Raw genomic sequence first — 13,548 nt, 5'->3', positions numbered from 1 at the left:
AAGCACCAAGCTGACATGATATCCATTTCCTTACCTGGTAAGAAGAAACACATTCAGCCAAGAAATCAAAGTAACAAACTGGTACCATCCAATCCCTAGCCACCAGAACACTCCGGAGGCTGCCTTCCCTACAAGAGAAAACACCAAACGTTCTAAGGAAATGTTCTCAGGAAAACCAAGCTCCTAAATGGACTGTTTCTGTGAAGGCCAAGCAAGAAGCACATGAAGATGAAGCTGGAGGTGAAGAAGTTCCATGATGCTAGTTGCCACGCGAGGCAGTAACGTGCCACGCTGATGAATACATAGGACAGCATGCAGGAGAGGCGAGGCAGTAACGTGATGAACACGCAGGACAGGATGCAGGAGAGGCGAGGCAGTAACGTATCACGCTGATGAACACGCAGGACAGGATGCAGGAGAGCAAGCCCCAGATCCATGCATTCTGTGCCCTGCACAGGGCACTCAAGCAGCCGGACTCACCCCAGACGCAACCCCAGAGAAACCAAGGGTGCTCATGCAGCAAGTAGAGTCAGTTAACACTGCTACATCATGAGGAACGAGACACGTTACGCCAAGGGTCAAAGCATGAGAGCCTACATGAGATTTTTACTTGGTTAGGTAAATCATCGAGTGCAGGTGCTTAGCTGCCAGAAGCTCTGGAGAGAACGCAACACAGAAACCCAAAATAGCCACCTGGAGCAACCACGGCCAACCACAGGGCCGACCACGCCGTCCTAGACACAGCCCGGCCCGCAGCTCCGATCCTGCGCAGAGTCTGCAGCAAGAAGTAACCTGCGCAGAGAAGACGTGTAAGGCCGCAGACAGATGCCAGAGACCAGCCTCCGCACTGACGGCACCGCGGGGACACCCACACCACACACTTCACCAGAGCCCACGTCGGTGGGTCGAGTCTCCTCAAAAAATACGAAAACCAAGTAACTCTTGTAAGTGTTGGCAATACCGCACTGACATTACCATAGGAAAAGCTCAGTTCTATATTTAATATTTTCACTCACTTCTGCCTGCAGATACTTCAGATGTAAAATGCAGATATTCCTTAGGAAACCCCGGGGGCAGCGGTTGGAAGCCACCCTATAAATATTGGCCATTGGTGCCAGCACAGTTTATATTGGAAAGATAGTACCATATTTTAAAGCAGATTGAAATTCCATAGACCCCTGCAGTTCATACGCTCTAGGTGAGAAAATAATTACTCAAAGACCAAAATTCACATTATTCTAAAGGCTAATATTTTCTAGTGAAAAAGTGTTTCAGAAGGGTAACACGGCACTACCGGATGATGGAATGCACCACAATCAACTTAGTATCAAACCTCACATTACAAAAAGCAGGAAACTCATGAAATCCGTTTTGTTCCAGTTTTTTTTTTTTTTTTTTTAAAGAGACAGGGTTTTGCTATGTTGGCCAGGCTGGTCTTGAACTCCCGGCCTCAAGTGATCCACCCGCCTCGGCCTCCCAAAGTAAGTTTTGTTCCAGATCTCATGGTGGGTGGTTCTCTCCTCACACTGACTTAACATCTATATGTTAATTCCTGCAACTATGTAATTACAACATGGCTGGCATGCAAAGAAGTATGGCTTATGAGAATTTAACAGAAAAATCAATTGCTTTACGTTTATTAATTAGCAGATGAGACAATTATTTTTGAAACTTTTTTTTTAAGATGCCAAAAAAGGGTGTCTCTCTGCCAAGAAAGTTTTGAGTGTAGACTGGAAACAAGTAATGTGCTCATGTAAGCTTTGGGGCACAGACAGCAACCACTAAAGCGGCACAGGGCAGAGGTGCAGCCGCGGCGAGCCCCGGTTCCAGTTCCCACACAGCGGGGTGAGCAGGGACTCACCTTTTCTCAACTTTCAATCTCACCGCAAATACATTCCTTTTCAAATGTTTAACTCATCCTAAATAAATGTACAAGGAGGCCAGGTGCAGTGGTTCACACCTGTAATCCCAGAACTTTGGGAGGCCGAGGCAGGTCGATCACCTGAGGTCAGGAGTTCAAGACCAGACTGACCAACATAACGAAATCCTGTCTCTACTAAAAACACAAAAAGAATCCTTCACTCAGGAGGCTGTGGCAGAATTGTCTGAACTCAGGAGGCGGAGGCTGCAGTGAGCCGAGACTGCACCACTGCACTCCAGCCTGGGCGACAGAGTGAGACTCCATCTCCAAAAAATCAATTCACAAGGAATCTTTTCGAGAGAGATTCACCCTGTTTTAAACCAAAGTTAATACTATTCTTGTCAGTTTTTACAGCAAGACTTTAAAGCACTTGAATTCCAAGCACAAACCACACAAGGCGCAAATAGCGTGGTGACGGGGCAGGATGAGATGGAGACGGGGCGAGAGACAACCTGCACACGCCCAGATGTGCCGGAGGGTCCCTGCCCGCCTGGGCGGCCGTGGCGACTGCAAGTGGACAGCTGTGTACGCGTCGAGGTGCCTCTTGCCCTTACAGTCGTCGCCTGTGGGTGACAAGCAGTGAATGTGGCGGATTCACAAGCAAACTCTGTCCATCTCAGCTGTGCACGGCAACGGCAGTCTGAAAAACTAGGAAACTCAATTACACACAAGACAGTTAACAATCAAAGCAAATGCAATCTGGTGGCTATGAGCTTCTGTGATGGGGGCTTAAGCAGCAGCTCCACCAGCCCGTCGTCATCAGTGAGGACCACCATGTCACACGGGCCGCTCATTCTCTGCTAGTGCCCAACGTGACGGCATGTGGGGCCAACTCCACGACCGACGCTCACAGGAAAACGAAGCCATACTTACACAGCACTTCCCCATTTACACTGAGGTGGCCATCCTCTCTGAGAACCTCTCTCACATTCATTCTCCCACAGTAACTGGCATGAGCTGCAACACATGCAAAAGAGGCTTAGAGAACTCACAACACCGAGCTCGAGCGCTCCTCGCACCCTGATGAAGTCACCATGATCAGAGAATGTGCTAGGCTAGCCACTTCCACAGAGCTCACGCAGCGGATGGCTCCTACCACGCCGGTGACAGGGCCCGGGCCACGAGAAGAGACGGGAAAGACCCCCCACCCCCTGGCTAAATCCCGCGCGCAGTCCAAACAATACAAACATCAGCTTAAAATCGTTCTGGGCCGGGCGCAGCAGCTCACGCCTGTAATCCCAGCACGTGGGAGGCTGAGGTGGGCAGATCACAAGGTTAGGAGTTCAAGACCATCTTGGTTAATATGGTGAAACCCATCTCTACTAAAAATATAAAAAATTAGCCGGGCGTGGTGGCGGGCACCTGTAGTCCCAGCTACTCGGGAGACTGAGGCAGGAGAATCGCTTGAACCCAGGAGGCGGAGTTTGCAGTGAGCTGAGATCGCGCCATTGCATTCCAGCCTGGGCAACAAGAGTGAAACTCCGTCTCAAAAAAAAAAATTCTCAAAAAATAGGTTCTAAATACCACTCAGGTAAAGTTTTTGCTTTAAAAAGCTAATAAAAATCAAAAGTTGAGCACATTAACTTTTCATTTAAGAAGTAACCTTAAAGCTGTTTCAACACTGATCAGCTCTGAGAGAACCGAACTACACACAGAACAAAGGAAAAGTTCCACAAGCTCCCAGAGATGCAAGATCCAGAGGGGGAAGCCAGGAGAGGGCCAGCACCAAGACTGCAGGAGGAGGCAGTGAGGGAGGCGCCCGGCGAGGAAAAGCACAGTGCTTTCTCCACCGCGAAAGCGACTGGTGGAAGAAGGAGGGAAAAAATATTTAAATACCTTTTGATTCATGGCTTTTTGATTTAAAGCTTTCGGATTCACAATCTTTTGATTCATAAATTTTCAATTTGTAATTTTCTGATTCATAATTGAGCTTCATTAAAACCACTTGAAAAAGTTGAACTAAAAATGATGAAAAAGATGACGCAGTGTATCTGGCCAGCCACAAAATCCTATTCACGTAGAAAGACGCACCGCCTATTAAAAAACCATGAACACGCGTTATTTCTTCCCATAAAGCCAACATCTACTTCCTGATAAGTCAAGTAGCCAAATTACTCATTTCAGGCACTTTTAGAATGGACACCAAAGATAATCACTTGGGGAACAGCCCAGCTGGTGGTGGACAGGGGACTCTGGAGAGGGGCTGCAGGGTAACCCCTGGGGGACCCCGGAGAGGGGGCTGCGGGGTAACCCCCGGGCGACCCCGGAGAGGGGGCTGCAGGGTAACCCCTGGGGAAGGCCGCCAGCTCTGCTGCCGCACTAGCAATCATCTACAGAGTCCCCGAGTCGCGGCCACTTCACTCCAATGCTGTTTACACATATACTACCACATTCAGATACTGCCAAACAGCCATTTGCTTCATGGCCTCTGACCCACCAGCTTAAGGATGGGACACCGGAGCACCGGAATCACCTCCAGAATCACCTCCTTTCCTATTTATTATTTTTATTCTTAATTTTTTTTTTAGAGACAGGGTCTTTCTCTGTCGCCTAGCAGTGGGATGATCATAGCCCATTGCAGCCTTGAACTCCGGGCCTAAGTGATCCTCCTGCCTCAGCCTCCTGAGTAGCTGGGAGTACAGGCACATGCCATCATGCCCAGCTAATTTGTTTCTGCTTTTTTAGAGATAGGATCTTGCTATGTTACAGCCCAAGCTGGTCCCAAACTCCAGGCCTCATGTGATCCTCCCACCTTTGCCTCCCAAAGATCTGGGATTACAGGCATAAGCCACAGTATCCAGCCTATTTTTTAATTTATTGATTTGAGACAGGTCTCACTCTTGCCCAGGCTGAAGTGCTGGGGTACGATCTCAGCTCACTGTAGCCTCGACCTCCTGGGCTCAAGCGATCCTCCTGCCTCAGCCTCCTAAGTAGCTGGGACTGCAGGCATGTGCCACCTCTCACTTCAGAAGATACAATGTGTGTTGGGTGGGGCATGGAGGCTCACGCCTGTAATCCCAGCACTTTGGGAGGCCAAGGCGGGTGAATCACGAGGTCAGGAGTTCAAGACCAGCCTGGCCAACATGGTGAAACCCCAACTCTACTAAAAATACAAAAATTAGCCGGGCGTGGTGGAATGCGCCTGTAGTCCCAGTTACTCGGGAGGCTGAGGCAGGGGAACTGATTGAAACCGGGAGGTGGAGGCTGCAGTGAGCTGAGATCACATCACTGTACTCCAGCCTGGGCAACAGAGCAAGACTCTGTCTCAAAAAAAAAAAAAAAAAAAAAACCATACAAGCATCAATTAACATATAAAATGAAAAGAAAGGCTAAACTGTGCATACACCATGATGGCATTTAAGGAAAAACAAAGCCAAAACTGCACGGTTCTGCAGGTGCATAAGAGAATCCCAGGACAGTCATGCAACAGGAGGCTGACTACTCCTAACCCGTACATTTTAATGGCTAATTTCATGTTATCTGAATTTTACCGCATTTTAAAAAGCGTAAGAATTCCCATTCAACTATTATCATTAGCCGTGGTTCCCCCAGGAGGAGATGGATTGGGTGGGGGGAAAGGACTTACTTTATCTGTACTACTGAAAGACTTTAGAGAGAGAATTACAATACATACATGAAAACAAAAATAAAGAAAATGTGGAGAGAAAATTTATACTTGAGGAAAGCCATATTTATTTTAAGTAAATATGATTATGCAACCAATTCACGCAATCTGACTGTAAGTACGTAGAGAGGAAATTTCTGGAAGTGTGCTTTTTTTCTGGTGTGGCAGCTTGTAGGTGATTTTTATTTTCTTCTTTGTGCCTGATTTTCCAATGTTCTTTGATAAACATATTTTACTGTAATACAGGGAGAACACTAATGTGGGCCGCACAAGTCCTGGCCTTCATCTGAGAGGGTGAGGCAGGTGTGAAGCCCAGAACCCCTGCGGGAAGGATGGGGCTTGTTTTCTCCCCCAAAACACCCAAGACCAACATCTGTGGGGAGGCGCCATGAGACCGACGTCTGCGGGCAGGTACCATGAGTTTCGGGAAGCCACAATCCACACCACACCAACGCCTTTTCCATCTAAAGACACACTCAACTGCACGGCTAAGCTTGGGCCCTGATCCCCAAAATTCTGTCAGTCATAAACACACATTTACTACAACACGCCTAGGGAGGCCTTCGGAAAACAGCAGAGTTTGGTAGCTTCTCTCAATTATCTGTGAACCTCCTTATTCTGCCATAGTAGAGTGTATGGAATGTGCTTTTATTCTAAGAAAAATGTTATGTTCAGCCTATCAATGGCATGCTTCAAAACACAGCCTCAATAAACCCTGAATACAGGGAATCCTTGTGCGTGTCGCGTAAGCTATGCGAGGGCTCACGTGCAGCACCGCACAGGCCGTGGGGTGCCAAGTGCTCATGGAGGCAGGCAGTTAAGGGGGAACACCTGGGTCAGACACCTGGGCTCAGCTCCAGGCTCCCCCACCTGCCTGCGAGCCTCCTGAGCTGGCTGAGCCCCAGTTTGCTTGTCGGTAAAAAGGGGGCTGCCGTGACCACCACGAACAGTGCCTGGCGCAGAGTGGGTGCTCAGTGGTGCTGGTCCACATGGAGGAACCCAAGCGGGCACCGTGCACAGTGCCGTGAGGAAAACCCATGTGCCGCCCTGCTCCCGCCACCTTTCTCGGCCCCTTTCACACTTACTGTGCGGCATTAACACTAGCAGTGTCCATACCACCACAGCAGACACAACCACAAGTGAGGGCCACGAAGACAAGTTGGTAAAAACAAGATGCTAGAACTCTTAGGGCGGAAGCCTTCATCCTGTTGCCATCCTTCATTATGTCCGGTCATTTGAATAATACTGGACGAACGTCCCACGTCATGGGCATAGCTAGGCTTGGAGTGGATAAGACAGACCCGGCCCTGCACTCCTGAGGCTTCCGGCACCTCCAAGCACAGCAGAATGAGGGCTTCAAAGGACAAGGTGCCAAGGGCTTGAGAATGAGGCAGCACCCGGCCCGGCCGAGGGTCCCAGCCTCTTCCTGCCACAGGTGAGAGAGATCCCAGGCCAGGTAATAATGAAGGGCACAGACTCCCAGCCCCTCAGGGCATCGCAGTCCTGCCTGGAAGCCGGAAAGGGGCCTGTGGCTCTGTCTCTCCTGCAGACCTGGGAGGGCACCCCCGCAGGGACGCCCACACTCTTTCCCAGTCGCCACTGAGGGAAGTCCATGGACAGAGGTTGTCCATGTCAGGGGGTTCCCTGCAATGACTGCTGCTGTCACAGAACAAACCAGAGCCACGTGTCCTTCCCAGACCCAGATGTTCTCCGAAGGCCCCTCCATCACCATAAGCACGGGGCACCAACCATGGGCAATGGTTTCCTGACAGGAACACTGGCATAAACACTTCACAGAACCGACCAGAGCAACGTCCCAAAGCCATTCCTTCAGCACGCGTGAACATCCATGCTGCTTTATAAAAATCAGGGTGTGCATCTGAAAGTGACTGTAGTTTTAATAGTTTCGTTTACATAGAAACTTTCTTTTGCTCACATCAAGTCCAAATTTATAGAATTTCAAATACTTTTAGGTACACAATTACTAACCACATAAAACGTAAGCTGAAAGAGGACAGGCAGGATGACGCTGATTTGGGGTGTACTTCTTACACTTTCAAAGGATAATTTTAAGTCTCTAAGACAAATACTGCAGACACTGAGGCTTATAGAAAGGAAATACTAAATTTGGACAACACATCTTTTTTTGAGTTTTAAAGGACTGAGACTTACGTTTTTGATTCCTGTCCCTAGAATAAACTCTCGACACGGGCCCGGGGGCCGCGGGGTGCGCCGTGAGCACGTCCTTGCGCTCGGAGAGCATGCTGCAGTTGCTGCAGGAGAAGCCGTTGTGCGCGGTGGCAGCGGCGGCTCCCAAGTCCCCGTTTCCCTGAATGGCAGCTTTATTTCCACCTAAAGTTTTCAAACAGTAGATGGTAGATGGAACCTGTTTATCACAGTCTGCAGATACTTAACTAAAACTTCTATTTTGAAAAGTGTATGAAAGTAAAAGGACGAAAATAATTACCTTTAAGATCACCATCATCGTCAAGACCTAAAAAAAAAAAAAAAAAAAAAAACCAAAAAAAACACACACATTTTTGCTTTTGAGCTCAACTTATCAAATAAGAACAAAACCCATTTTAAAAATGTAAAGGTTACAATGGTTAATAAATCATTATGGCACTGGTCACGGTTCATTTCCTAAAATGCCTCCAGATAGATGCAGATACCATCTTCTGACTGAAGGTGAAAACTTGTCTTTGGAGAAAATACAGAGAGACGGCAGCACACACAGCACCTGGCCTAAGGAGGGAAGCAGAACATGAGGGAAGGAGGGGAATGCCCATCTTCTCACAGCCCGCTCAGTGAGGCACAAGAGCGGCAGATGCATCTCAGCAGCAGATGCCTCTCCATTACCTGGTAACCACTCTCACTAGTTGAGCAAAACAGAACAAACACGAATATCAAGTCTTCTCAAAATTAGCACACATGATCTCTGGAACTAATCTGGATCTTCTAATTGTCTCAAACGGGCCAACCAGAACATAAACTGAACGAAGATGAGCGGCTGGGCATCCCTTACCACGCTTCCCTCTCCTTGCACAGCCTTGGGACCCCATGCTCTCCCCAGCCAGGCTGTGGCTCACACTGCCCAGACCCCACGTCAGCCAAGTCTGAGTGCCAATGCCTCACCCTGCAGCATTCTCTAACAACTCTCTAACCCTGGCTGCTTCATTGCTTAGAGCTTTCTTGGAAACACACTGGTACGTTTTTGGACTTTGTTCAAACATTCTACAAAAGTAATGCATTTATAAAAACAGAGTTTTAAGATTACTACCTGCTGCTTAATCTCCCCATTACAACTAGTCACTATACGTTAGCATAACCCAATGACAACCTGACAAGGTGCACATGGAAGCGGCTTCCAAGGAGCGTCCTGATCAAATTTGAGGACAAGCCTGAAACCTAACTGATGCTCCTCCCAACCAGTCATGCAGCAAACCGACAACCTGGCCGCAGCCTCCCTCTCCCCAGCATAATCCGTGCAAACTGACAATGTGGCCACAGCCGCCCTCTCCCCAGCATAATCCCTGCAAACCAACAACCTGGCCATAGCCTCCCTCTCCCCAGCATAATCTGAGAGACATCCCAACCGTAGGTGGGGCGATCTGCATCTCCCAGGGACTCACCCCAGAAGTGGTCCACTGTGGTCTGTTCACGAATCCAAGACTCATCCAGTACAGGAGGCTGTCGAGTCACAGCATCCTGCAGGCTGTCAGTGCCGCTGTGGCTGACGCCAAAGGACGTGACCTGCCTTGACACGTGGTTGATACTAAAAGCTGATTTGTTTGTGCTTCTGCGCTGTTTCGCTGTTCTAAGAAGAAAAAAGACAGCAAGTTTATAGATCTTTTCTAGAAAATACAAAACGATTACATTTGACCAACACAAACTCTTCATCTGGGGATAAAAACAGCATTTTAAGGCAAGCCCTTTTCTTATGCCTTTTCCGCTGTAATGAATCAATTGTTAATATAAAAAAGGAATTTTTAAGCTGGGATCCAAGAACTCCCTCTAAAATTGTAAACACAAAATAGTTTCCAGGTTATTTTGGCCACCATGACCCCAAAGTGGTTAAAAGCTAAAATAAACTAAAAATAAAAAAGGCCGGAAAATAAAAAAACTGTGATTTATAAATGTAATCCTCCCCTTTTCTAAAAGCGATTTCTAAGTTACTGGTAAAGATGGAATTGTATTAAGTACAGCAAGAATAGGTGGTCACAGGCCGGGCGTGGTGGCTCACGCCTGTCATCCCAGCACTTTGGGAGGCCAGGGCAGGCGGATCACCTGAGGTCGGGAGTTTAAGACCAGCCTGACCAACATGGAGAAACCCTGTCTCTACTAAAAATACAAAATTAGCTGGGCGTGGTGGCGGACGCCTGTAATCCTAGCTACTCGGGAGGCTGAGGTGGGAGAATCACTTGAACCGGGGAGGCGGAGGTTGTGGTGAGCCGAGATAGCGCCATTGCACTCCAGCCTGGGGAACAAGAGCGAAACTCGGTCTCAAAAAAAAAAAAAAAAAAAAAAAGGCAGGGTGCGGTGGCTCATGCCTGTAATCCCAGCACTTTGGGAGACCAAGGTGGGCAGATCACAAGGTCAGGAGATTGAGACCATCCTGGCTAACAAAGTAAAACCCCGTCTCTACTAAAAATTAAAAAAAAAAAAAAAAAAAAAAAATTAGCCAGGCATGGTGGTGGGTGCCTGTAGTCCCAGCTACTCGGGAGGCTGAGGCAAGAGAATGGCGTGAACCCGGGAGGCAGAGCTTGCAGTGAGCCAAGATTGCACCACTGCACACCAGCCTGGGCGAGAGAGAGACTCCATCTCAAACAAAAAAAGAAAAAAGAAAAAAGAAAAAAGAATGAACTGGACATGGAGATCGTCCACAACACCATGTGTAATCTGTAAGATTCCTTCCTCCTTAAACATGTGGTAGGACAGCTGTGGCTCAACTCCCACCACAGGACCACAAGCTTCCAGACCTGAGGGCTGGCACTGCACGTGGAGTGCACCAGTGAAGAGAACTTGAAACATGAACGGCAGAACATCAATACTAAACAACCCACGTAGATTCCAGAGTTCCTTTCAGTCTTTATTTACAGCAACACTGTCACTTTATATGGCGGGTTTGTGTGTCTGTACACGTGTGCACACACATATCCTTATGCTCAAGAGACAGGGTGTGGCTTTACAGACCAAAAAGTATGGAAGCTCAGTTTTAACTGGTGTTAGAGATCAGACAGACAACAAGAGGGCGATGCTCACCTGGCCGCTCGGTTCTTGAGGGAGACAGCACTGCTGGCACCGCCGTCGGCACCCACAGCCTCACCATCCCCCAGGGTACATGCTGTCGTGGCCAGGCGCAAACTACGGCGGGACATCCGTGGAGAATCAAATACGGGGTCCAATTTGTGCTCGGTCTCAAAATCCAGGGCATCTGAAGAATAACTGGAACTAGAAGGAAAAAAACTAATCAGAGATAAAGCAGTGCTTATAGCTCCCATTCTGAAACAAAATGAACAAATCATAAACTGAGAGTGCAATGTATTGTGGATTTTCAAGAGCAACTATTACTGGGTGACAACCTCACTCTAATGCAAACGTATGGTGGCAGAGGTCAGCCAGCATCGGCTCCTGACATCTGCCCCAGCCACTCTCCCTTCACATCAGACGTAGGTCAGCACATTCCCAGATGCTGGGACCTAGTGTCTACAACTCACCCTAAGAACTGCTTGAGGGCATATGCTAGAGCCCTGAGCCCCCACCTACGTCCTCGCTATAAACACATCAGTGTGTGTTTCCCAGTCAACACTACGCGGACATAAGATTTAATCCAATACACCAGTGCATATAAAATGAATCCACGCAGGACAGGAGGCCAAGTGACCGAGTCGTCAATGCTCCCCTTCTAAATTTAGAATTTATCTAAAGGCTTGAGACAAATTTAAAACTGCTTTGAGCCTGTGACCAAAAGAAAGACACTTCCAATACCTTCCATATAATTATTCAATTAATGTAATTAAATAAAAAGATGAGCCAGGCACGGGGTTCACGCCTGCAATCCCAGCACTTTGGGAGGCCTAGGCAGGAGGATTGCGTGAGCCTGGGAGTTTGAGGCTGCAGTGAGCTATGACTGTGCCACTGCACTCCAGCCTGGGTAGCAGAGCAAGACCTTGTCATACGTTCATGACCAACAGTAAGTTAATACGAACTGCTTCGAGTTGCCACACACAATTTAAGAAGAGGTTCTTTAATTCAGAGGCTGAGGTGGGGACGAGAGAGAGACTGCACTAAGCTATGCTGAACAGTGATGATGGGTATTAAGCTAGACAAAATTTCAGTATCATCTCAAGCAGGGTTTGTTTCTAGCAGAATATTTTACACAATTGTGATGCTAGTTTAAAAAAAAATCTGATTTCAAATCAGAACTTGTCAATTAGATATGGACCAAGACAATTACGACTTTCAATTCATCCGTTAACCTCTTTGACTTCTACCCTCCCACCACCACACTCAGCCTCTTGATCTAATTACTGGGTTTGAAGTCGAGATGAGATCCCTGCTTTCCAACACAAACTGGGAACACTTGCTGGTTTGGGTAGAAAGGGCGCTGGTGAGGGCCGGGTGCGGTGGCTCACGCCTGTAATCCCCCAGCACTTTGGGAGGCCGAGACGGGCGGATCACGAGGTCAGGAGATCGAGACCATCCTGGCTAACACAGTGAAACCCTGTCTCTACTAAAAATACAAAAAAATTAGCCGGACGTGGTGGCGGGCGCCTGTAGTCCCAGCTACTTGGGAGGCTGAGGCAGGAGAACGGCATGAACCCGAGGCGGAGCTTGCAGTGAGCCGAGATTGCACCACTGAGCTCTAGCCTGGGCGACAGAGCAAGACTCCGCCTCAAAAAAAAAAAAAAAAAAAAAAGAAAGGGTGCTGGTGAGGAAGCCATGTGGAAGGACCCTCACGGCAGTGCTGTCACAGCAGCAAGACATGGGGACGCCACCCACGGAGGAACGGGCACGGGGACGCCGCCCGCAGGGGAACGGGCACGGGGACGCCACCCACAGGGGAACGGGCACGGGGACGCCACCCGCAGGGGAACGGGCACGGGGATGCCACCCACAGGGGAACGGGCACGGGGACGCCGCCCGCAGGGGAACAGGCACGGGGATGCCACCCACAGGGGAACGGGCAGGCAAACCAGGGCACATTCCAACTACACAATGCTGCAGGGCCATGAGAACACAGGGAGACCTGCACACGGTCACAGAAAGACTTCCAGGTACACTGGTCGACAAAAAAACCCTAGCACCATCCTATCTATGTTAGAATAAACGACAAAATACCACCATGTACCCATCCACACACAGACGTGTAAAAGCATGAGAGGATCTTCATGCTGGCTACCACAGCCAGTCAAAGCATCTTCACCCTGAGCTGTACCGCACCAGACTCCTCATCAAGGTAAGGAAGCCATGCTTAAAAGTCAGGGAGGGAAGAGACGAGGGGAAAGGAAGGAGGGCGGGAGGGACCGGGAATTCCACGGCTTTGAGTTCAAAGACTAAAATTTCAAGTGCCAACAGAAAGCAGGCACCCAAGTGAGGAAAGCTCCTGAGTCTCAGCCATTCAACCACAGCATCAGATAAGCTCAGGGTCCCTTCCAGCCTCCCTCATCCACGGCATCAGGTGAGCTCAGTGTCCCTTCCAGTCCCAGCACCCACGATTCCATCAGCATCACAGCTCAGGTGCAGTTCAGGAATGTCACAAGCCACCTCTGCTCGCCAGCCTAGGCTGTCAACCCAGCCACCATCCGTATCATGGTTCCTACAGACAGGTGTGCCCAGGGCCCTGCAGGAGGACACCAGCGTCCAGGGGAGACAGGAGGACACGGATGCTGGCCCAGCACCATCCCAGGACACAACGCAGCCCAGCAGGCTACAGTATTACAGCATTTTATTACCTTTTCTACAATGTTTGGGGGAACACAGAATTTCAAATGGAGGTGTC

The 13,548-nt window shown here is 48.9% G+C and overlaps 1 protein-coding gene across 50 annotated transcripts in view; it reads right to left on the bottom strand.

The window, feature by feature from the left end:
- SUN1 (Sad1 and UNC84 domain containing 1) overlaps window positions 1–13,548 on the bottom strand; it is a 57,288-nt gene that overhangs the window by 22,999 nt on the left and 20,741 nt on the right. For 7 of the 50 annotated variants that reach the window (XR_012432144.1, XM_015446981.3, XM_045389786.2 and 4 more), the window contains 9 exons: window positions 10,809–10,997; window positions 9,179–9,363; window positions 8,014–8,040; window positions 7,719–7,898; window positions 3,758–3,955; window positions 2,795–2,878; window positions 2,374–2,484; window positions 694–792; window positions 35–128 (listed from right to left, as the gene is read on the bottom strand). Coding sequence is in view for 47 of the 50 variants with exons in the window: in XM_015446981.3 (XP_015302467.1) it covers window positions 35–128; window positions 694–792; window positions 2,374–2,484; window positions 2,795–2,878; window positions 3,758–3,955; window positions 7,719–7,898; window positions 8,014–8,040; window positions 9,179–9,363; window positions 10,809–10,997 (1,167 nt within the window). In the remaining 3 variants the exon portion in view is untranslated. Of the gene's footprint in view, window positions 1–34; window positions 129–693; window positions 793–2,373; window positions 2,485–2,794; window positions 2,879–3,757; window positions 3,956–7,718; window positions 7,899–8,013; window positions 8,292–9,178; window positions 9,364–10,808; window positions 10,998–13,548 lie in introns of those variants that run through there. The other 43 variants (XM_045389791.2, XM_045389792.2, XM_015446987.3 and 40 more) reach the window with 12 other exon arrangements.

This window comes from Macaca fascicularis, chromosome 3 (genome assembly GCF_037993035.2).
Source record: "Macaca fascicularis isolate 582-1 chromosome 3, T2T-MFA8v1.1".
Taxonomy (NCBI): Eukaryota; Metazoa; Chordata; class Mammalia; order Primates; family Cercopithecidae; genus Macaca; species Macaca fascicularis.
This window is presented reverse-complemented; position numbering and strand designations above follow the sequence as displayed.